The sequence below is a fragment of the Gossypium hirsutum genome, chromosome A12 (assembly GCF_007990345.1).
Source record: "Gossypium hirsutum isolate 1008001.06 chromosome A12, Gossypium_hirsutum_v2.1, whole genome shotgun sequence".
In the NCBI taxonomy this organism is placed as follows: Eukaryota; Viridiplantae; Streptophyta; class Magnoliopsida; order Malvales; family Malvaceae; genus Gossypium; species Gossypium hirsutum.
Window position 1 is genome coordinate 83,962,076 of NC_053435.1, and position 23,591 is coordinate 83,985,666.

At 32.2% G+C, this 23,591-nt stretch overlaps 3 protein-coding genes across 5 annotated transcripts; 2 read left to right on the forward strand and 1 right to left on the reverse strand.

Annotated features, from left to right (window-relative positions):
• The first annotated feature begins 345 nt into the window (after window positions 1–345).
• LOC107922748 (squamosa promoter-binding-like protein 1) lies at window positions 346–7,978 on the forward strand. The gene is made up of 10 exons (XM_016852906.2): window positions 346–1,818; window positions 1,953–2,134; window positions 2,518–3,014; window positions 4,842–4,916; window positions 5,001–5,108; window positions 5,196–5,313; window positions 5,418–5,559; window positions 5,738–5,888; window positions 6,442–7,077; window positions 7,220–7,978. Exons 1-10 carry the CDS (start codon window positions 1,214–1,216, stop codon window positions 7,667–7,669), a joined length of 2,964 nt encoding a protein of 987 aa, XP_016708395.1. The 5' UTR covers window positions 346–1,213; the 3' UTR covers window positions 7,670–7,978.
• A 1,398-nt stretch (window positions 7,979–9,376) lies between these two features.
• Window positions 9,377–11,635, forward strand: LOC107938505 (glucan endo-1,3-beta-D-glucosidase). Of its 2 annotated transcripts, none has more exons than XM_016871681.2 (4): window positions 9,377–9,588; window positions 9,825–9,907; window positions 11,049–11,307; window positions 11,403–11,635. In XM_016871681.2, exons 1-4 carry the CDS (start codon window positions 9,507–9,509, stop codon window positions 11,429–11,431), a joined length of 453 nt encoding a protein of 150 aa, XP_016727170.1. In that variant the 5' UTR covers window positions 9,377–9,506; the 3' UTR covers window positions 11,432–11,635. The 2 variants fall into 2 exon arrangements, with proteins under 2 accessions (XP_016727170.1, XP_016727178.1); XM_016871689.2 differs by having other exon boundaries at window positions 9,389–9,588; window positions 9,867–9,907.
• Window positions 11,636–16,358: 4,723 nt separating this feature from the next.
• Window positions 16,359–18,985, reverse strand: LOC107922739 (S-adenosylmethionine synthase 2-like). Of its 2 annotated transcripts, XM_016852895.2 has the most exons (2): window positions 18,813–18,985; window positions 16,359–17,800 (listed from the first exon to the last, which is right to left on the reverse strand). In XM_016852895.2, exon 2 carries the CDS (start codon window positions 17,791–17,793, stop codon window positions 16,612–16,614), a length of 1,182 nt encoding a protein of 393 aa, XP_016708384.2. In that variant the 5' UTR covers window positions 17,794–17,800; window positions 18,813–18,985; the 3' UTR covers window positions 16,359–16,611. The 2 variants fall into 2 exon arrangements, with proteins under 2 accessions (XP_016708384.2, NP_001314137.1); NM_001327208.1 differs by lacking the exon at window positions 18,813–18,985 and having other exon boundaries at window positions 16,612–17,793.
• Window positions 18,986–23,591: the final 4,606 nt, after the last annotated feature.

The window sequence follows — 23,591 nt, forward strand, 5'->3', positions numbered from 1 at the left end:
TATAGAGATTAAAATTTAAAATTATGAAGAGTATAGAGAATGATGACATATTTTAGCCTTTTGATTTTAATAAGGTTTATACTCTTGAAAATTTTGAAATTTAATTTTTGTATTTTTATATTTAAAAATTTAGTTTTTCTATTTTTCAGATTTCAAAAATTAGATCCAGTTATTAAAACTATTACTTTTTTTGTTAATTTATTAATATAATATTTTAAAATAAAAAAACTTACTTAATAACAATATTATTAAATAAATAAAAAAATTAAAAATAAAAATACATGAAAAAGTTCTCAATTTAGTACAGGCATATTTTAAAGCTTTTTGTTATAATAATGATGCACTGTTTCCATCCCTTCCACTCTTCCCCTTCCTCTTCCTCTCTCTCTCTCTCTCTCTCTCTCTCTCTCTCTCTCTCTCACACACACACACACACACACACACACACACACACACACACACACACACATTTCATCGAACAATTGGAATTCGAATAACTGAATAAGTAAAAATGAAAAGAACATTTTCTTTGTAAAATTCAGTGAATTTTTATAAATTAATGGTTTCCTTTTCCCTTTTTTTATTTTGGTGTTATATGCCACACCAAACCATTACCCAAACGCTTTCCCAAAAGAACTAACAAGCAAAGCAAACAAATAAACACGTTGCCTTCATCATCATCAGAGAAAAAACCTTTGCCCAACTTCTCTAAAACTTGCGTTCACTTTCCGTTTTAGCACTTTCCCTACTCTTCCCCGCAGCTTATCATCTCAGCAAGTTACCTTTTTTTGAAGTCTGTTAATCTTTATCTCTGATTCTTTCTGCTTGTTTAGTTTTAACTTTTTGAAGTTTTTTTATTGAGTAGTTTCTTGTAAGATTGGAAATAGGGAAAAAAAAAGTGGGTCAGTGTTTTAGATTTGGGTAATTGATAATTGGGTTTCCCCCCTTTCTCGTAAGTTAATTTGGCATGTGGGTTGCGCTTAATTGGAATCATGGATGTGTCGGTGTACTGTTTTTGGACTTTTGGGGAAGAACTGAAGCTGATTAGTTGTAATTTGATAGTATAATTTGTTTATTTTTTGGGGGGTTTTGGAGCTTTGATCTGTAGCTAGAATAGGGTTAAAGTTGTGGTTTATTTTTGTTAAAATTATAAGTTCATTTAGGTTCAACTTTACTGGGTTTCGGATCTTCTGGTTATTTGGGTTTGGAAAAAATGGAGGTTAGAGTTGGAAACGAAGCTCGTCCATTTTATGGTATGATGAATCCGGTGGGTTTGCCGACAGTTGGGAAAAGGACATTGGAGTGGGATTTGAATGATTGGAAATGGGATGGTGACCTTTTCATAGCTAGCTCTATAAATCCAGTGTCTGCTGATAGCATGGGAAGGCAATTTTTTCCAATCGGGTCTGGGATTCCAGGGAATTCGTCTAATAGTTCATCTTCATGCTCTGAAGAAGTGAATCCGGAAACTGAGAAAGGGAAAAGGGAATTAGAAAAGAAAAGGAGGGTTATTGTGGTTCAGGATGACGGTCCGAATCAAGAAGCAGGTTCCCTCAGTTTAAAGCTCGGTTCCCAAGGTGGCCGTGGTTATCCAGTTAGTCAAAGGGAGATGAGAAATTGGGAAGGAACTAATGGGAAGAAGACTAAGTTGAGTGGAGGTTCTGGGAATCGTACAGTTTGTCAGGTTGAGGACTGTGGGGCTGATCTGAGCCATGCCAAGGATTATCATAGAAGGCATAAGGTTTGTGAGATGCATTCCAAAGCTAGTAAGGCACTGGTTGGAAATGTCATGCAGCGATTTTGTCAGCAGTGCAGTAGGTAAGCATCTAAAAATATGCAACCTTTGCTGAAATGGAAGAGAGTGGCTAATTTAATTTTTTTAGATATTCTGATAGAAAAGAAAGTCTTGATGTGTTATTGTAGTTCAAGCTGAATTATCGTTTGATTTTTAGGTTTCATGTCCTTCAAGAGTTCGATGAAGGTAAGAGAAGCTGTCGCAGACGTTTGGCTGGCCATAATAAAAGGAGGAGGAAAACAAATCCTGATGCCATTGTCAATAGCAATTCGTTGAATGACGAGCAGACTAGTGGTTATCTATTGTTAAGTCTTTTGAGGATACTTTCTAACATGCATTGTAAGTAACTCGATTGCTTTCTGCTACAACAAATACTAGTTGGGTTTTGTGGCTGTTTATTTTAAGGGTACGTTTTTTCTGTGAACAATGGGGTTCCACAGCTATTTATTTTTCATACTTCACTATCATTTTCCCTTATTTTTATGGGGACTAAGGTGAATTAATTTATGCTTGAACTAACAATGTGGAAAGAAATTTCAGTGATGTTTATCATTTACTTTCTATGAAGTCTGGATTCTAGATGAATTTAGAAGTTAGAGATAAAGTAGCTGGCATGTTTCTTTTATAGCAGCATGGTCCTAGCTGTCTGTTTTTGCTTGGAATATTTTTTTGGTTTCTTTTGCACTACACTGGTGAATGATTCTGTTGTTCTTAAATTACAGCTAACAGATCTGACCAGACCACAGATCAGGATTTGCTTACTCATCTTCTAAGGAGCCTTGCAAGCCGTACTGGTGAACAAGGGGGGAGAAACATGTCTGGGCTTTTGCCAGAAGCTCGTGATTTAGAAGCTGTTTCAGCTTTATTTTCGAATGGCCAAGGCCCTCCTCGGCCTTTCAAGCACCACATAACTGGACCTGCATCAGAGATTCCACATACAGGAAGACAATCTTGTGATACTAAAGGTGCTGAAGTGCCAAGCAATACAGCTGGAGCAGTCAAGATAAATAATTTTGATTTGAATGACATATACATTGACTCAGATGATGAGACAGATGGCATAGAGAGGTCACCCGCACCTGTGAATGCAGGGACTGGCTCCCTTGATTGCCCTTCATGGGTCCAGCAAGATTCTCATCAATCAAGTCCACCCCAGACCAGTCGGAATTCAGATTCTGCCTCTGCCCAATCACCTTCTAGTTCCAGTGGTGATGTTCAGGTAGCTTTATATTGCATAATATGCATGATTGAATGCCATTTGTTGATGAAAAGTCCATGAATATTTCTATGAGGTAAAGAACATTTGTTAGGTGGCTTGACCTTGTGCAGGAGGTTCAGATTGTGCCTCTAGCTTGTGTCAGTACTTAAGCAGTCCCTCTTATCTAAAAATCAATCTATGATAAACTCCTCATTAAGTTGTAGAATGAGCCATGTTATGACCTATTGAGGAATCATGCATGGAAAACTTTAGCATGGTTATGCTAACCTTGCCTAGTTCCTTGAAAGAGTTCTTGAATCTAGTCAGTGTCTGATAAATATAACATTGGCAGGTAGGGGTGAGTGTTCGATTGAGTCGAGTTGAATCGAGTGAAAGAAATTCGAGTTAATCATGTTGATTAATCCTATTTTATCAACCAAACTCAATTTGAAATTTTTTCGAATCGAGTGATATTAAGTTTGAGTCGAGTTGAATCTAATATATTAGTTTGAGTTACATGGAAATTAAATAAAAGGAAAAAAAAATAATTATAAAAGTTTTTTTTTTCCTATTTTTTTCATTTCTTGAACTTACTTATCTTCACTATTTGGAATTAATGAAACATTAGAAAAACATTCACAGAATAGTCCATCTTTATCAACTTAAAACTTGAAATAATCATCTCTTGCTAGAATAATAAATTTTCCTAAATAAGCTACTTAGACAATTCATTTTTTTTTCCATAATATTTCAAATTAATCTCATGATATAAAAAAAATAAAATACTAACTGAATAACTTTAAACAGATTTCTATTAAAACTATTTAAGCAAATCTTTACTAAAAAAACATAATTAACTCATTTTTAATTTTCATCTAATTAAAAAGGATAATCAAAATATATCCGTTGAAGAAGCTGTTAAGATCAACTAATTAACAAACAAGTTTTGCCTTTGGTAATGTTTGGTGGAAATTCATAGCAGTAATTGTGTTGCCATGTGCACCATGAAAACAACAACCCAAATTAAAGATGAAAAGAAAAATGTAAAGCAGCCATTATTACTCGAACAAAAGATTGTTAGGTACAAAGGTCTAACATGTATGGTGTCTAAGCCTTTGTTAAACACCAAATGACAACCATAGTAGATAGAAAAGAGTGAAGCAACCCCATAAAAGATAAACCAAGGAAAAAAGAAGTAAAAAGGAAAGTTGAAAGATACTTGAAATTGATTGGACTGCCAGTGAATGCAGCCACAGAGAATGGAATGGAAGAGATCGGAGCAAGAAAAATTTAGGGTTTCAAAGTTGGGGGGTGCTTTTCTCTTAAGCGGGGAAGACATGAGCTTGAATCAACACAAAAAATAAACCTTAAATTGGGGGTGGGTTTCTCTTAATTGGGAAAGAGGATCAAGCTGCTTGATGAAAAGCTAAAGATAAAAGTGTGGAAGACAGTTAAAAATAAGTTTATAACTTTAACCTTGAACTATGTCATTTTGCTTAATCGGTTTTTCGGATATTCGAGTTGTAAAAATTCAACTCGACTTGAACTCGAAAAATTGATTTATTAATTTGAGTTGACTCAAAAAACCGAACAACTCAATTCAAACAACTTGAAAATTGAATTTTTTTTTTCCAATTTTTTCGAGTTGAATTGAGTTTTGCTCACCCCTATTGGCAGAGAGTTTATCTCGTGTCATGACTAGCAATTACAATCAAATATTTTGATAATCCATCTATCAACTAATATATATTTTGACAATCCATTACTGTCTAGTAATATCTGTAGTGTCATTAATTATGTAATTAAAACTTTTGTCTCTGATGATTTCTTTGACTTTGACCATTGCAGAGCCGTACAGATAGGATTGTGTTTAAGTTATTTGGTAAGGAACCAAATGATTTTCCTCTGGTCTTGCGAGCACAGGTACTTTAAAGTATTTGAATGTAACTGTACTTTGGGGTTCGCTTTTTCAGAAAGTATGCTTATGTAAAATGTTTGAACTTCCAGATTCTTGACTGGCTATCACATAGTCCCACTGACATCGAGAGCTATATTAGGCCTGGCTGCATTGTTCTGACAATTTACCTTCGTCAAGCTGAGGCTGCATGGGATGAAGTAAGCTTGGTTTGCTTGAAACTATGGGTTTTAATCTTCTTTGCTTTTAAATGCTGTTAATTTTAATCCTCTGAATTCTTTTGTCAGCTTCGCTATGATCTGAGTTTCAGTTTGAGTCGGCTTCTGCATTGTTCGGATGACACTTTCTGGAGGACTGGATGGATATGTATAAGGGTGCTAGATCAAATAGCATTCATTTATAATGGTCAGTTCAGTTTTTATTTAATTCATAAGACCAAAGAATGGACAAGCAAAATCACTTTTGCATGCAGGATTGAATATTCTAACCACTTTGTTTTTATGCTGCAGGTCAGGTTGTCTTAGATACATCTTTACCTCTCAGAAGCAATCATTATAGTAAAATTATGAGTGTCAAACCAATTGCAATATCTGCAACTGAGAGAGCTCAATTTTCAGTCAAAGGTATCAACCTGTCTCAGCCAGCCACGAGGTATTCTTTACGCTTTTATTGCAGTCGATAATTCTTGTGTCATCTTGACCCTCAAGCTCTGTGGCTTTAATTGATCAGTAGCAGTGTGTATAAAATAAGATTTAGTTTACTTTATATTTTGTTTTGGCCTTCCATGGTTGCTCAAGAGACTCCTACATTCTTGGATTTCCTTTTACAGGTTGCTCTGTGCAGTAGAAGGGAAGTATCTGGCACAGGAAGCTACTCATGAGTTGATGGATGACAGCGATGATTTGAAGGAGCAAGATGAGCTTGAGTGTATTAACTTTTCTTGCTCCATCCCTAACGTGATTGGAAGAGGATTCATTGAGGTGGCTTTTTCTTCTTATAATTGATTCCATTGCCCCCCTCTTTCCTTGCTGTTATCTTTGATATGTGAATTTTAGGAATGTTTTCTCCAATGCGATGAGAGGTTACAAGATAGATTGTAGATATGGTCTACTGTTGTGATTCTTTACATGAAACTCCATCTTATTTTGGGGTTTTGGTTGTTTGGGGGTGGGGGGGGTTGAGGGAGGGAAGAGAAATAGAGAATGGTATTAGGATGTTTTGTATTTGATATGAATGGTGTCATTGTGAAGATGCTTGGCTGCTTCCAGAACTTGTATAAATTTATGGTTGGTTTTGGTATATTAGTATATGGCTAAAATGTAGAGAAAGATGTAGTTTCTGGTTTTCCGTTTGCTTTGTGCTCGTTAGACATTATCATCTTCTCATGAAGCAGAAAATTAATAAAATCTACTGTATATCCGTCTTTGTTTCTCTTTCCCCTTGCATGTAGGTGATATAAGATGCATATTATGTAATTTACTCTTGACTAATCCTTTAGTTAGCTGAAGTTGACATCTACTACATCTTCTGCAGATTGAAGACCATTGTCTTAATAGCAGTTTCTTCCCTTTCATAGTTGCTGAGGATGATGTTTGTTCAGAGATTCGAATGCTCGAGTCTGTGCTGGAGACTACTGACACTGATGCAGATATTGGCAGATGTGGAAAAATGGAAGCCAAAAATCAAGCCATGGATTTCATTCATGAAGTTGGTTGGCTTCTTCATAGAAGTCAATTGAAATCTAGATTGGGCCACTTGGATCCTAACCCGGAACTGTTTCCTCTAAGGCGTTTCAAGTGGCTTATGGAGTTCTCTATGGACCATGAATGGTGTGCTGTAGTGAAGAAACTCTTAAATATTCTTCTTGATGGAATAGTCAGTCCAGGGGAACATCCTTCCCTTAACCTTGCTTTGACAGAGATGGGTCTTCTTCACAGAGCTGTTAGGAAAAATTGTAGACCTCTAGTGGAGCTTCTTTTAAGATTTGTCCCTGAGAAGACTTCAGATAGATTAGGATTTGAAAACGAGACAGTAGCTGATGGTGTTCATAAAAGCTCCTTGTTTAGACCTGATGTCATAGGCCCTGCTGGTTTGACCCCTCTTCACATTGCAGCGGGTAAAGATGGTTCCGAGGATTTGCTGGATGCATTGACTGATGATCCTGGAAAGGTAATCTGATTTGTTTTTAAGCATATGCCTGGAACAGAGCTACAGAATTGTTGTTGCAATTATCATATTTTGAAATGCATCCTTTTGTACCTTGTTCAATCTAGATTGTGTCTGTCTAATGTATTTCCAAATTTATTTTTAGGTTGGCATTGATGCTTGGAAAAATGCTCGAGACAGCACTGGTTCTACACCTGAAGATTATGCTCGCTTGCGTGGCCACTACTCTTACATCCACCTGGTACAGAAGAAAATTAATAAGAGACCACCTTCTGGGCATGTGGTCGTCGATATTCCAAGTGCCATCTCTGACTGTAGCACAAACCAAAAGCCAAACAACGAGTCAACCTCCAGCTTTGAGATTGGACAGCTTGAATTGAGATCCATAAAGCGAAATTGCAAGCTTTGTGATCAAAAGCTGGCATATGGATATGGAACAGCCAACAGGTCATTGGTGTACAGGCCTGCAATGCTTTCAATGGTAGCAGTTGCCGCAGTATGTGTCTGTGTTGCCCTACTATTTAAGAGCTGTCCCGAAGTTCTATACATCTTCCGTCCCTTCAGGTGGGAATTGTTGGACTACGGAACAAGCTGAAGTCCAAGTCGCCCTAAGTTGGTAACCTTCAATAGGTGGTGTTTGTATTTGTAATATGTTTGTGATAGACTGCAAAGCCGGGATCTGGTGTATAACATCAGTGTTTGGACCGAGTCTCAGACACGGTAGTATTGTCGGCATATATATTATTTGTTGTTCAATCATCAATGTAACGTTTATCCAGGGTATAACATCATAACACATGCATAGTTCTCCCTCTGGGGTCTGAGGTTCATGTCTTCAACGTTTGATAATGGGAGATGTAGCATTGTAACCATTAACAATAAAAATCTGTGTTGTTGCAGCTGAGATGAATATCTGTTTTCTTGTTTTATAATCTTCCCGATTATTTATCGTACTAGATAGGATTTTGATACTCATGGATTACTGTTTGGTTGGCAATAGGAAGATTAATGAGGCAACCAAAAGGAAGATTAATGAGGTTGATTTTGAAGTTGTTTCTTGTGAATGGTTTGGTAATTGTGGACAAAACACACAAAGAAGAAGCCAAAGGCCAGAGTTCCCAAAAAAAGACCAGCAATTCTGGTCCAAGATTCCAAGTCAATTCTTGGCAGACAAATGCAGCAGAGCTAATTCTGGCAATTTTTGACTAATGACTCACCAGTTACCACAGTGATCATTCACGTGAAGACAAAGCCTCCCTCTTCTGTGAGCATTTTTTTTTCCACTCATGTTTGTTTTTTAAAAAGTTTCACATTTACGATGCAATAAAATGCCCCTGATGATTGGTTAAACCTGTCCCAGTTGCATAAATTTCTGCATCCTTTTTATGTCAATGAAAATTTCTCGATAACCTGATAAAAGTATTATGGATGCCTTGGGTTAAGATTAAGTTTATATTTTGATTTTATTTTAAAAATGAGTAAATTAGTCTCTGTACGTTAGATCGAAGAGCAAATTGATCATTTTTTTTAAAATAGTCACTTATATGACATACATGGACTAATTTTTAAAAGTAAAAATGGATGAAATTTTTAACAAAAGAACTAGTATGATATTTGATCTAATATATAATGACTATTTTATCTATTTTTTGAATATAGGAGACAAATTACAATTTGATTATTGAGACATAGAAAGGCTTCATAGGAAATATGTTTATGTTTTTTAGATTCAGTTGTGAGTTGTAGATACATATATGTCTCTAATACGAGTATGTTTATGGATGTTGATATATTTAGAGGATCATATTTACTACAGTTATGTACGAATTGTATGTGCGGCTTGAGTGTTGAATACGAGTTTTCAAAGAAAAACTGAAAATACCCTGTGCTATAAATGAAAAAAATTAGGATACGATCTCTTCCAATAATTAATAAACAAACACGGTGTATCATAATTATTCTCAAAACCAGTTGATGGTTCACTTTTTTAAATGGTGATTAGCAGTTAAAATATTCACAATGTCAAGCCCCCATTGCATTTTATTTTCTCAATGTCACTCTTTTACTGTGCTTATGATTCTCTCCATCCACATTAACCAAGCCCCCATTGCATTTTATTTTTCTCACCTCAGTGGTACCACAGGATATTCATGCTCTTTTAGCAAAGACATAATAGAACCCCCAACAAAATTCACATGAATAATTCTGTTAGCTAGAGTACCGTACAGGTATCACATGTAGAAGATGAAGCTAACAGCTCTAAAAAAAAATGTTTTAATTTTCAAAGCATTATAGAAAATTTTACCTTTTTTACCTCTCTGTAAATTCACTCACACTTCACTATCTACATATACATATACCTTTTGGGGAGATCTTCCTTCATTCACTGACCAAAGTCTTGAGCTCTATTTTAAACACCAAAGAAACAGAAAATGAAATGTGGAAGACAACTTTTGGCATTGCCATTTCTTCACCTTGCCTTCTCTTTGCTTCTTTGTTTTGGTGCTTGTCCAGGTGCATTAACTTCCATTATCATCTCCATCTTTTATTATTGAGGAATTATCATTTTATTCTTCCTTCTTAAATTTTGGTATATGAAGATCATGCCATTGACTTAATGTAAACTCGTTTTATTTCTCCCATTATAATGTGATCGCTTGCTTGTTAAAAAAGAAGAGTTTTGACGTATGATTAAAGATAGTATATTTCTACTCCATTAATCTCCTTATGCTCTCTGAATGGCTTTAAAGTATTTTTGTGCTATAAAATGGGGGTTGTGCTGCTGCATGCAGATGCAAGAAGACATGGTAATGGGAGAAACTCCAACCAGAAGGTAAGTTCCAAGTCCGAAAAATAGAGCTCAAATTTTGTTTTAAATTACTGGTATTTGTAAATAGTTAAAGTAAATTGATTTAGATCGTTCATATATATTTTTTAAAATATTATATTTTTATTTAATATTTAGTAATTATACATATTTTTACTATTATTAAAAATTTGTAAACACAAACATATTAACATATTTTTTATATTTAGATTATAATATAATATATTTAATTTTCATATGATATAACATAATAAATAAAATTAAAAATAACTGATATAAACTAAGAAAATAAGCTAGATATACTACATTCATTTTGGTCCGAACATTGAAGTTCAGTTTTGAAAAAAAAAAAAGTAAACACAACAGCATTCTAAGTTCACTACATTTTTAATGGGGGCAACATAACTGTTTAAAAGCATGAAAACCCAGTTTCTTTTAAAAGTTAAAATATGCTATAAGTCCCCTTACTTTTATAACTTTAGAATTTGGTCTCTGTGTTTTTATTTTTAAAAATTTAGTCTTTTTATATTTCGGATTTTAAAATTTAAATTTAACTGTTAATATTGTTAAAATTATTTGTTAAATTGAAGTTCATTACAACTTTATCAAGGTTCTTTGAACCGGATCAAAATGGAAATCGATCGGAGTACTGGATCGGAGAAGGGAATTGAATCGGTTGACCTAAGAACCGATATGGACCAGTTGAATAGGACAAAGCTGGTTGAATCTTTTTTTTTTCTATTTCTTTTATGATTTTTAGTGATTTATCTAATTTAATCGATCATACCGGTTGGACTGTTAAATTGGTGGCCTGACCAATTCAATCACTGGTTTGGTTTTGAAAATTTTGAACCTCACTTTTTTAGTTATATTGCTATCAAGTGAATATTTTTTTTATTTAAAATGTTACAGTAATCAATTTAATAAAAAAATAGTATTAACAATTGAACTTAAAATTTAAAATATAAGAAGTCAAGAAATTAAATTCTTGATAATAAAAATACAAAAACCTAATGACATAATTTAACTTTTTTCTTTTTTTTTTTTATAATATCTAGTACGAAATCGAAATAAAAACATGCATAAATCCACATTCTCCTTATTGCTGCAATAACGCGTAATTGACTACTCATTACTGCTTTTCTAGGCAAGCAGCGGTGGTGAAAATACATGGTGCATTGCGAAGCCATCAACAGAGAATTTCAGGCTCAATGGCAACATCAATTACAGCTGCTCACAAAAAGGAGTGGATTGCAAGCCAATCCAACCTGGTGGTACCTGCTACCGCCCCAACACCATCGTCTCTCATGCTTCTTACGCCATGAATCTCTTCTACAAGGTTGCAGGGAAGAATAGTTGGAACTGTCATTTCAATGGCACTGGCATTATCATTTCAGAGAACCCATGTAAGTTTATTTTCCCACCTACTAGTCTTCTTTATTTATTTTCTATTTGAATTGCCATTGCAATGTTGGGTTTTTCTTTTTCTTCTTGTTGGCAGCCATTGGTAGCTGTAACTATCCAATGTGATGATCGAAAAAGCCCGACAACTGTTGTGGAAGACATGTTTCTTCAATGTTTAATTTTGTTGTGTCCTCTGTTTTAGTTTTGAAAAATAATTTACATGCAGTATATTATTTTCATACTCCCCCATAGTTATTGGTATTGTATTGGTATCGATTATATCGATTAGTACATTCTATTTTGTTCTTAATATAAGTATTTTGAATTTCATTTTGTTTTATTTTTACTATTTTAATGTGCTATGAACGCTTCAGTGTTTTATTATTAATTGAAATTTGGAAAGGTAAAAGAAATTTATTTTAATCTTAATTATAAATTTAATAAAACTCGTTAATTTTACGAAAGGTAAATGTATAATTCATATTAAATAATAAAATATAATCCATGCATGTAATTGAAATGCAAGTATATTTTCATGTGTATATAATTTATATTTTATTATAATTTTTAATATTAGAACATAAATATGTGATTTTAAAAAAAATATTGGTAAATATAAAATAACACATTAAAACACATAAATATATATATATTGGTAGATAAGAAAGCCAAGTACATTTAGCCATAACAGGAATTACATTTGACACCAACATTGTCTTGTAGAATCTCCATCTCGATCATCTTGGAGGAATATCATAAATTCTCAAATCAAGAGAAACATTTCTTTGTAATGCTGCCATGGTATTGTATTGGTGTCAATTATATCGATTAGTACATTTCTTCCTAAATATATGTATATTTTAAAATAATAATTGAAACACATCAATAAAAATATTGATGATCTTGTTTAATTTTTTTATCCAAAACCTTTAAAATTTTATAGTTACATTAAATATCAATTAAATTTCATTTTCGACATTATTTTTTTTCCACAAATTCGAATTTGAATATTTATTACTTACAATACATAATATCACTAATAATAACAAGGGGAATTAGATGAAAATGAAAATTGGGGTTAGGCCCTACTTAATATTAGGTGCTTTCTTGATTTGTATTGTAGCACCTCTAAAATTGTTAGTAATATTAAGTGAGAATTGAGAATCATGAATTTCTTTGTAAAATAAATAAAGAATACAATAAATAAAAGAGAAGGCTTATGAATGCTAAATGAGGTTGACTCAATAAGTATGTTATGCTATACCAATTCAAAGCAAGGACTGGATTATAAATATGTGAAAATTTTTGTGACTCAAGTTAAATATTTAATATTTGAGGGCTTAAAATGCAAATATGAGAAAGTTGAAGGACTAAAAGTAAAATTAACCCATTTTTAATGAAATAAAATTTGTGTAAAGGGACCAAATTAAATAAGTTAAGAAATATGAGAGACTAAATCACAATTTTACCAAAAGAGAGTAGTAATTCAATGATGCAAATTTGAAGAATCATGAATGGTAAAATGATCATTTCTCAATTTAGATAAATATTAAGTGTAATAATTAAGATTGAATGGTGTAGAAATATTATTGGTTGAAATACTTTATTATTATTATTTTATTTTAAGATATTTTATACTAATTAAAGATTAAGAAAAATTCTCTCCATCTTTCTTTCATCCTAACGTTACTATCTTCCATGGAGAAAACAACTTTTGTTTTCTTTACAATTTGGTCCTTTTCTTGAAATTCAAAGAAAAATCCTTGAAATTACACCAAAAGTTTTAGTAGAATCAAGCCTCCATCAATTTAGTAAACTTAGATTTCAAAAGGAAGATTGTATGTTCACCTTGGAGGAGAGAGAAAATCAAACTAATGTTTGATATCAAGATAATAAGGTATGAATATCAAAGTTTTATCATGTTTTCAAGTTTCATCTTGATAAAAAATTATAGAAATAATGTTAAAGTAAATATATTTCATGAAAAGCTTTATGTTCTAGACATGCTGAAGAAAAAGATGAAGGAAGTGGTTCTAGTTCTTGGATATTGTGCCCTGAGTGTTGTGTTTTTGTCTAAGTACATATGTAATTTTCTCAAACAAATTGGTTAATAAAATTATTCATGAATTACATTAATACTATCTATATTGTCCTCACATGGTTTTTGCACGTAAAGTAAAATGGAAGCAAATGTTGCTCACTGATTGTCTAATGTTTAACTAATATTAAGTAGTATTACGTGGTTAGGTTGTAACACAAAAAGACAACTTATATTAGTAGATGAACCTAAACATGTCCTTAGTCTAATCAGAAATGAGCAAACTGATTGAAAGACTAATATGTCGTCTATTAAGTTCAATTGATGAGATATTTTGTCTTGGGCATCGGAGTGGATGACTCCTTATAGATGTGACTGACTGGAATGACAGTATATCGGACATGACCCAAGTAGAATAGATCTTGAATCTATTTATGAATTTATTCATTTGTGACATTCATAGTGTCGCATACCTAAATCCTGAATAGATGACGGGCTATGCATGCATGACTCATACACTTTGATGTAAGTAAAAGTTTGAGTTCGAATAGACAGAGAACCAAAAGCTGGTGTGCTGGGTGTACGACTTCTACAATACGTAGCATCATTCACAACAGTGGAATTCATAGCCCGAGACATGAGTAAATGATGACCTCCCATGGGCATTACATGGTTGATAAAAAGTAAACGTGGTCACGGATTGTTCGTCTTTGTGATGAATGACTTAATTACTATTTAATAGTAATTGACTTTTCATGAAGGAAGATGTAATGGTTACCATGAGATAAAATATGATCATATTAGGAGAACAAATATTATCTCAAAGAGATCAAGGATATCCTATAAGGGTAACACACTTATGACAAGGTCATTGGACGAGCATTGAGTAGATGCTTTCGTAATGGTATGTTGTTAGGAGGAGCTCAGTCATGATACTATAGTGAAATGACTTTGTGACTAAATGAGTTTATAATTAAAAGACGAAAATTCGGAACATAATTATAAATCATTTGAGCCCTAATTACATATGTGCGATCGGTCACTCCGCTAGCTTGTTGAAACCATAAATAAATTGCGTGTTGAATAAAAAATGAACAAAATGAATAGAAATAGAGAACTGGGAAATATTCAAAAATGATTATAGTTTTCTTCGAAATGGAGAAATGGAATCATTTGAAAATGAGAGTGGTTTTCTCAAAAATAGAAATGGAAATAATAAGAAATAATTCATTTGCAAATGTACATGAATTACTTAGAAATGACTAGAAGAATGAGTTTATGTTTTTGAGTAGTTTTAAAGCCCGAAAATGAAAAATAAACCATGTGATCATAGTGAACAAGTTGAGTTGTCAAATATTGAATATATTTTCTTGGAAATTTTACTAGGGGTAAAATTGTCATAATTTTACTAAGGGTAAAATTGGGATGAAAAATTATTTAATCGAAAAACTAATGTTTATTTTGGAAAATAGAAAAATATGTATTGGGTTAGATTAAATTATAAAATGTTGAGTTAAAATTTCAAAAAAACACATATAATTGAGTCGAATACAATGAAAAACCCAAATCCCCATCATAATATATATGAGGGGAAATACACACTATTATCCCCCCTCTCTCTCCTTGTTGGACTAGGATGTATTTCTATTTGAAATAGACCTCTATAATTCAACAAGGGGTTTACCTTCTCTTTCTAAATAAATGATATCGGTAAAGCTATTTACATAATTTTTGAAGATATTGTTACTCTGTCGAAAAATAAAGAGAATATATATTTTTTTGAAATAACAATTTTTTCGGTTTCTATTTTGAAGAGAGAATTTTTGTTTTCACCCCAAAAGTAAAAAAAAAAGAAAAAACTTATGTTTTGTGTTTTCTAGTTGATATATCATTATATATATGATAATATGTTGGCCGCATCAGATTTTGAAAATAGCCTAACTTAACAAATTTAACAGTTATCATTAGGTGAGGATTAAAACTTTAAAATTTTAAAAGATATAAAAACTAAATATAATTAAATTAAATTACATGAATTAACTTTGCAATTTTTGTAAAAATATGGGCACCGAATTCAAACAGAATTTATAGTGATTATACCCAAAAAGAATATAATAGGGCACGTGCACGGAGTCTGAAGCAATGAAGCAACTAGAACCACAAAACAGAAAGCCACAAGTGTGGTGAAGCGAGGGTGGAAAAGCTTCGGCCCTATATGCCTTCTTCTCTAAACACGTTGCATTATGATTGCTACAATGTCACAACTGATGTTGGCTCCAATTTTAATGATAATTAGTTTAGTTTCCAACACAATTTTATGGGTTAAAAATTACTAGGTTTTTATTTATTAATGAAGTTTTAGCTATTAAGTGATGGGCTCTATAAATATTTGAATTTCATGGCACTCGTGAAAAATATTTTTTAAATAGTATTATTATTATTATTATTTGCAAAACTGAAAACAAAAAATAAGTAAAGTTGAAGAAGCTATATGTGGAAGGAAAATAAAGGAAAGAGAACTATGTATGAAGTAGGAATTTTTTTAATATATTGAAATGTGTAGCTTTAATTTATTTTTTTAAAATAGAAAATTTGAATATTATTAATAAAAATATAGTTAAACAACATTTATAATTTTTATTTTTTTATGTTTTTTAAAACTAAAAGATTTCTTTTTTAAAATTTCACCAACTTAATCGATGTTTTTTTTAACTCGCCTTTTTGACAAAACTCAATACCAGGTGAAGAATCATGGGAGGGATATCAAACACTAGAGAGCATAAAATCTGAATCAAAATTTGATTCAGAACTCAAGTTTTAATAACAACTCTATGTTTAATTATAATAGTGAATTATGTTAGAAGCGAAGCAATTTAACTCCTATTTTTGTTTAATTGTTATTGTTCTGATGTTGAATGTTTTTCGCCCTCAGTTTTTTCATAAATGCAATGGGCCGATGGCAAAACATTACTACATTCGCAGCATTACACATTACAATCATAAGGGTAGAGCTTGTTACTTCAAGTGCCATTAATATATTATAGCAAAATTCTCATACATTTTTGCAATACGACACTGATACAGGACACAAACTCAGAATAACCAAAAAAAAAAAAATCAAGGGAGAAAAAAGGATAATGATTAGGGCACTATATGAATGAGATTAGAAGCATTCTGGGGATGAAAATAGAGAGTATAGGTGAGCAGCAAGGCAATATTATTCAGTACTATGAATAAGCAGGCACTGAGACAGGCAGCAGAGCTGAACTTAAGATTGGGGCTTGTCCCACTTGAGGGGCTTCACAGCTTCCCAGGTGAAGTCTGGGTCGTCCCTTCCAAAGTGTCCGTAAGCAGCTGTCTTCAAGAACCGACTATTGCCACCTCTCTTGAGGTCCAGGTTGATGGTGATCATACCAGGCCTAAAGTCAAAGTTCTCCTTCACGATTTGGAGTATTTCCTTGTCGGGAATCTTTCCGGTTCCGTAACTGTCCACGAAGACAGATAAGGGCTCAGGCACACCAATAGCATAGGAGACTTGTACGATGCATCTGCGGGCAAGTCCATTTGCTACAATGCTCTTGGCAGCCTGCCTAACAATGTAAGCACCACTCCTGTCCACCTTGGTTGGGTCCTTTCCAGAGAAAGCACCACCACCGTGGGCTCCCCAGCCACCATAAGTGTCAATAATGATCTTACGTCCGGTGAGACCTGCATCACCGTGAGGACCACCAATTACAAAGCGGCCAGATGGGTTAAGGTGGAAGATTGTCTTCTCATCAAGGTACTTCTCAGGGATGACAGGCTTGATGACATGCTCCTTGAGGTCAGCAGCGATTTCATCGTTTGTAACAGTCTCATCATGTTGGGTGGAGATGAGGACAGTGTGCACACGAACTGGAACCATGGCACCATTGTCATTGTAGTACTCAACAGTGACCTGGGTTTTACCATCAGGCCTTAGCCAGGGGCAGGTGCCATTCTTCCTAACATCAGTAAGACGTGCACCGAGCTTAGTTGCAAGGACATGGCTAAGAGGCATGAATTCAGGGGTTTCATCAGTGGCATAACCAAACATATGACCCTGGTCACCGGCTCCAATCTCTTCTGGACGCTTTGTAAAGTGTCCGTGGACACCTTGGGCAATATCAGGGCTCTGCTGCTCAATGTTAACCAAGACCTTGCAATTGTCAGCATCAAGACCAACATCATCAGAAACAAATCCAATGGAGCGGCATGTATCACGAACAATCTTCTCATAGTCTACGTTGGCTTTGGTGGTAATCTCTCCAAAGACCATGACCATGTTAGTCTTCGTGCATGTTTCACAGGCAACCTTGCTGTCAGGGTCCTGGGCAAGGCAGGCATCGAGAACAGCATCAGAGACCTGGTCGCAAAGCTTGTCAGGGTGTCCCTCGTTTACGGACTCTGATGTGAATAGAAAGGTCTCCATTCTAGTTCTGCACATTGCAAAAACACCAAAAGGGATATTAGTCCAAAATCTGAGCAATAACTTCATAAAAGGAATCTGAATTAGTAAGGCTAACAAATAGGAATATGCTGATGGGAAAAGACTAGAGGATAAAACAATAAAACAAAAAGAATCTCAATAACGATAGAAATTGTTCATGCTTTTCTAGAACGGTTCAACTGCAGGAGAATCAGGATAAACCACAATAACTTAAAGCTTTCTTGGAAGATCATGTTCTTTAGGAGGATGAGAACAAAAAGCACAGAAAAGCACAGATTACTTTGACGTCACAACAATGTAAGATCAGAATTCAGAATCTAGAATTTAGGGATCGTATACTTCTCCATATCATGGATCCAATTGCAATTTGATATTTTTATATTTTCGAAGTGATTTCTAATTATCTGAAACAAATCAGCAAATTATCCTTTCCGTTTGTCTTCAATTCTTTCCAAGATCCGAAAGCCGGATCTTTAGATCACAGCCTTTACAATTACGCAGTTGCAGGTAAAAAGTTTAAGTAGTTTTTAAGCCAGCAGACATGACGGACGCACACATCTAAATCAAAGTACAAAAAATCACATCAGAATTTACAAATTTTATACTCAATTTGAAAGATCCAGTAGATCCTACTCAAAACTGAAATCCTTTTCAAGTTAAAAAATTAAATTCAATCAAAGTTTTATTAACCATCAATAATTACTTCACGTTCAGTTCAAAGCGTTTCCTCCAAACAAAATTAACAATTTTCCAGTAAGATTCCATTAATAATCCATTAGTCAGACACTCAGAATCTCATATCTTTAAATTTTTTATAGCTAAAAACTCGAAAACAAACATAAATTCGTTCAGATCTGTAAGCATTTCAGTCAAATTTAACTCCGAACAAAGACGAACGCTCAGTTTCTTTTCGCTGCTACGAAGAACAAGGCGAAAATCTCCGAGCAAAAATGAAAGGAGCAAAGCAATAAAATGAAAATTATAAGGGCAGAATAGGCAACCTGGGACAAAGAAATCCGAGCGGATCTGAGTCTTTGGTTGCTAAGAGGGAGGAGAGAGTGTTGAGTAGACCAGACCTCTAGAGAAGCGGAACTCAACGGCACAACGAATTTAGGCCTGGGACGCGGCTATTTATAGAGAAAATGGGTGAGTTGGGGGTTGGAATCTGGTGGGTCTAATTACATTCCTCTACTTTTATGAAATTTGATAATTTATCCAGTATACTTTAATTTGTTACAATTTAACCCTCTTACTTTATAAAAAAGTGAAAAAACTGTGAATTTAATTCAATTCGGTAAATTTGTTAAACTTTATGCTTAAACTGATGACTTCAAATTCAACCATGATTGTCAGAACTAGATTGAATTGATCAATTAGATTAAAAATTGATGGTCTAATCAGTTCGATCAATATCATAAAATCTAAAGAGAATTGAACTAGTGCAAAATCAAGTGAACCGATGAAAAACTGGATAAAAAACTGGTTAAAGACCATTTGAATCGAATTTAAGTTAATTAAATATTTAATTTTGTTGTTATAATTTATAATTTTTTTTTACTTTTCTTTCATATTTATGAATTTTTATATTTTTTTTGAATTTTTAACTTTATAATGATTCAACCGTTGATTCAAACGATTGAATGGATAACCAATAGTCTAATTTTTTTTTTGTCATCAATCCAATTCTTACAACATTGAATTCAATAGTTCAACATTATGTACAGGGTGAACTTAAGTGACAGGAAGTTGCCTTGGCTCCTCCCAGAAAAATGAGAAACTATCTATTTAGTCCATTTTAAATAATAAATAAATTTGTTCTTTAGCCTCTAAAAAATTTTAGTCCTTTAAAAATATAAAATTATAAAATTATGTTTTAATCTCTCAAATTTTATAATTAAATTTTTACTCCCTTAAAAAATATTTCTAGATTTGTCCCCACTAAAAATTAACAATTCAACAATTTATATATAAGAATTATTTTTTTAAAATCAATAATTCAAATTCATGTGTTTACCAATAATACCATATTCTAACAAATTAAAGTAAATATCGTAAAGTGAAGGATGAAATTCATAATTAGATCAATCTGGTGAAAGTAAAACCAGGATCTGACGGCTGAGATTAAAGTTTGAGAAGACAAAACTGTAGCGTTGGATGTCATAGTATTATCTGATCATGATTTTTCTTTTGAGGGGTTAGTTGGGGTTGGTGGAAATGAAAAAAAAAAAACATTTGCCTGTTTTTTATTAAAAGAGAAAATTATATGTATTGCCTTGATATTAGGGTTTTAATTACTTATTTTAAAGGTTATTAGTAACCGGGAAACATCGGTCACTCACCAACCTTTGCCGGTAATCTGGCTTTTATGGCTTTACTTGAGCCGTTTGTCTCATTGGCTTAACCCAACAAAATTGAGTACTAGACAAATGATGTAACTTTCTGTTCCTGGTATCTCAGATTAACACGTGTAACCTAATGTAAGGGTGATAGTGAATTTATATCCAAGATATTTGGTTTTTTATATGTTTTTTAATTTAATTATATGTAAAATATAATATTTTAATTTTAATTTAGTGTAATTAATATTTTCAAAACTTTAGTTTTAGATTGATTATATTCATTAAATTTTTTTAATTTAATTGTGTGCATTTTAAAAAAATAACTATATTTATTTTTTATTCAAACAATATTATCTTAGCATCGATGATAATGGATTTTTAAAAATTAAATCAAGTTAAAAAATTTATTATTCAATTAAACACATTCGAAGTTTATATATTTTATCAATGTAGAAATAAGTTATAAAAAAGATTGATGTTGTTTGAATTCGAGTTTTAAAATGAAAAATAGTATTGAGAGAGCTAACCCCAAAAATAAAATATTCTAGAAAACTAAATTTATAAGATGAATTAAGATGTCCATTTTTCAATAAGATTGTTACTTAATATATTTGAGATAATTAATTAACTTGAGCTATTACACTCTTTATTAATTTGAAATATCATATGTTAAAATAAAGTCTAATTATAAATTTGCTTTTCGAGTTATCTGTCTAAGCTTGAAAATGCATGTGAAATTTGGAAGGGTTTGAATAAAAATATTAAGCCCAAAAAATGGGTTTATGCAAATAAAAATTAGGACTATTTAAAATATTGATCGGCATTGGGCTTAAACATTCAAGGTCTGGTCTGGTCTTTTTTTTTAAGCTCGTCATGTTTTATATTATATTATTTTTATATATTATGTAATTTATAACACAAAATAAATTTATAGTAGTATATAATGTAAACATTCAAAAAATATTAAAATTACTATATATAAAATTTTAATAAATAAAAAATATATAATTATTAAATATTAAATTAAAAATTAAAAATAATATAAATATATATTTTATTTTTTAAAAAATAATATGGGTATGTCTAAAATGGGTTTGGGTTAGCTCATATTTCGAGCCAAGCCGAGTTTAAGCAAACATAAAGTATGTTAATATCATGCTTAGGCCCAGCCCAAACTTGACATAACTCGGCCCACGAACACCTTTACTCCAAACTATATCGCTTTTTTTACGTAGATATTTAAAGTTTTTAATCAGAAGTGATATTTAAATTATTAGATTCGTTTCATTTTACATAAAAAAGTATATGGAATTCACTAAGAATATGTCTGCATGTTATATTCTTGTCGGTTGGTATTGTGTTCTAAATGAAATTGATTAGTTTACATAATACTTTTAACAAAAAAAAAAAACTTTTAAGTACTTAAACGAAAATAGCGGTATAATTTAGAGGCCAATTATATTTAAGATTTTGAGCTATTATATTATTATTCATGCAACACTTTCTTCTTCTTCTTCTTTTTTTTCACGTGTACTTTTACTTATCAAAATTTAAAGGTTAAAAAAACCTAATTTTATACAATTATTAAAGGTTGATTGTTAATGTAATAGTACGAGGAAAAAACTTATTTATTACACATGTATTATAATAGTAAATATAAATAAAAAATAATTAGTATAAATTTAAATTTGAAACTAGGAAGATAAGTAAAAAAAAAAATTGTGTTGATTGAGTTTTAGCTTGACTATGGGTTCAAGTGCGCTGAAGCGCATTGTCCTATTATTTATGAGTTGAGGAGAACTTATAAGTAGTTCTACGCATTATGTCTAAAAGAACAGATATGATCAGAATTTTTAATAAGATAATTCAAAAAACAACTCTTGTAAAAAATAGAACCACTTTAAAATAAGTGAAAAATTTTCTTTTTCTTTGTTAAAAATAAATCATAAAAATGATTAAAATTATTAATTAAATTAATTTATCACTAATTTAGATAATAATCCAACTATAGAAATATTAAAATAACCTAGAGGAATAGGTCCGGCAACAATATTTCCGGTCAAAAAATTGATGCCGACATAATAATGGCGTATTGAGGTATGAAGCAGAGCACAAAAAAATGTGTATATCATAATTATTGCCTTTACTAGCAAAATTATGAAAACAACGGTCTTTTGGAGTGGTTGTTTGCTTTTGCTCTTTTTACATAGTTTTTATGAGTAAAGTGGTCCACAAATTATATCTCAAACTTAGAATTACATTTTAAAGTTTAAACTATTAATTTTATATTATTTTAACGAAAAGGTGAATGATATCTAATGAAAATATATTTTTATATGTTGAGTTTTCTTTTTCTCCTTATATGATTAATTCTATATATTTATAAGATACGGTCAATGTTTTATAGATGTGACATGTTAGGTAAGTCTCTATGCATGATGACATATACCTTACTTTAAGGTTAACACATGTATACTCAAAGTGGATTCGCGCCATGTGTAGGCGAACTTATATTACGTATTACGCATCCTCATTTTTGGTTCACCTATACTACGCATGTTCAAACTCATACAGAGCGCGGGTCAGGACTCGACGGGCTAGCGGGTCAGTAGATTGATAATAGTTAATATCATAACAATATGTTTGGTTGACATCATTTTGGGATAAAATTAAATAAAATTGATAATTTACAGTGCTTCTGAACACACACAAAAAAAACAAAAAAAACTTTAAGGACTAATTTAAATTTTGAGATATAATTTAGAGACCAATTTATTAATTCAACCTTCCTACATCGATTGATACATATTAAAGTTAGAGAGAAGATTTTGGTAACTTGAGTTTCTAAAAAAGAAAAAAAGATTAGTGAGTGTTTGATTAATTGATGGGTAAATTGTTCTTAAGGTTACTCAAATATTAGTAAGTTTATGTTTTGGTTACGTAACTTTTAAAAATTACAAAATAGTCATTAAACTATTTAAATATTTTCATTTAAGTCGCTGAGCTATTAAAATTGTTGTTATATGGCCTTTTTCATTCGCACTGCTTGCACTAATTAAAAGCTTCTCTTCCCTTTCTCTTTTACAATTCAGTTTTTTTCATGAAACAACTTTGAATGTCATGAATTTGTTAACCAAATTCCAAATATCTTTATTCTTTGATCTTCTAAACTGATCGTTAAATCAACTTGGATCTAAGGTACGTTCTCCTACTTGCCGATGGGTACTGATGTTGGAAAAACGGGTTTGGAAAACGCAACGAAAAATAAATTTAGGGAAAACCAGAGTTTTAATTTTTTTTCCAAAATAAGATCTTGGTTGTAATATCTAAAGTAATAAACACTTAATCAAAATTGTACATTTTCGATTCGTCTAAGATGAGCGCTTTGAATGAGTAGTCTTTTCCACTATCCTCAAACTCACATCTGCCGAGTGTGGGCTC

Bases quoted from the DNA above. Each gene is read 5' to 3' on its own strand.
- LOC107922739 (XM_016852895.2), bottom strand. From the start codon at position 17,793: ATGGAGACCTTTCTATTCACATCAGAGTCCGTAAACGAGGGACACCCT.
- LOC107922748 (XM_016852906.2), top strand. From the start codon at position 1,214: ATGGAGGTTAGAGTTGGAAACGAAGCTCGTCCATTTTATGGTATGATG. The intron at 1,819-1,952 runs GTAAGCATCTAA...TTTGATTTTTAG, and splicing joins TTTTGTCAGCAGTGCAGTAG to GTTTCATGTCCTTCAAGAGT. The intron at 7,078-7,219 runs GTAATCTGATTT...ATTTATTTTTAG, and splicing joins TGACTGATGATCCTGGAAAG to GTTGGCATTGATGCTTGGAA.
- LOC107938505 (XM_016871681.2), top strand. From the start codon at position 9,507: ATGAAATGTGGAAGACAACTTTTGGCATTGCCATTTCTTCACCTTGCC. The intron at 9,589-9,824 runs GTGCATTAACTT...ATGGCTTTAAAG, and splicing joins TTGTTTTGGTGCTTGTCCAG to TATTTTTGTGCTATAAAATG. The intron at 11,308-11,402 runs GTAAGTTTATTT...TCTTGTTGGCAG, and splicing joins TATCATTTCAGAGAACCCAT to CCATTGGTAGCTGTAACTAT.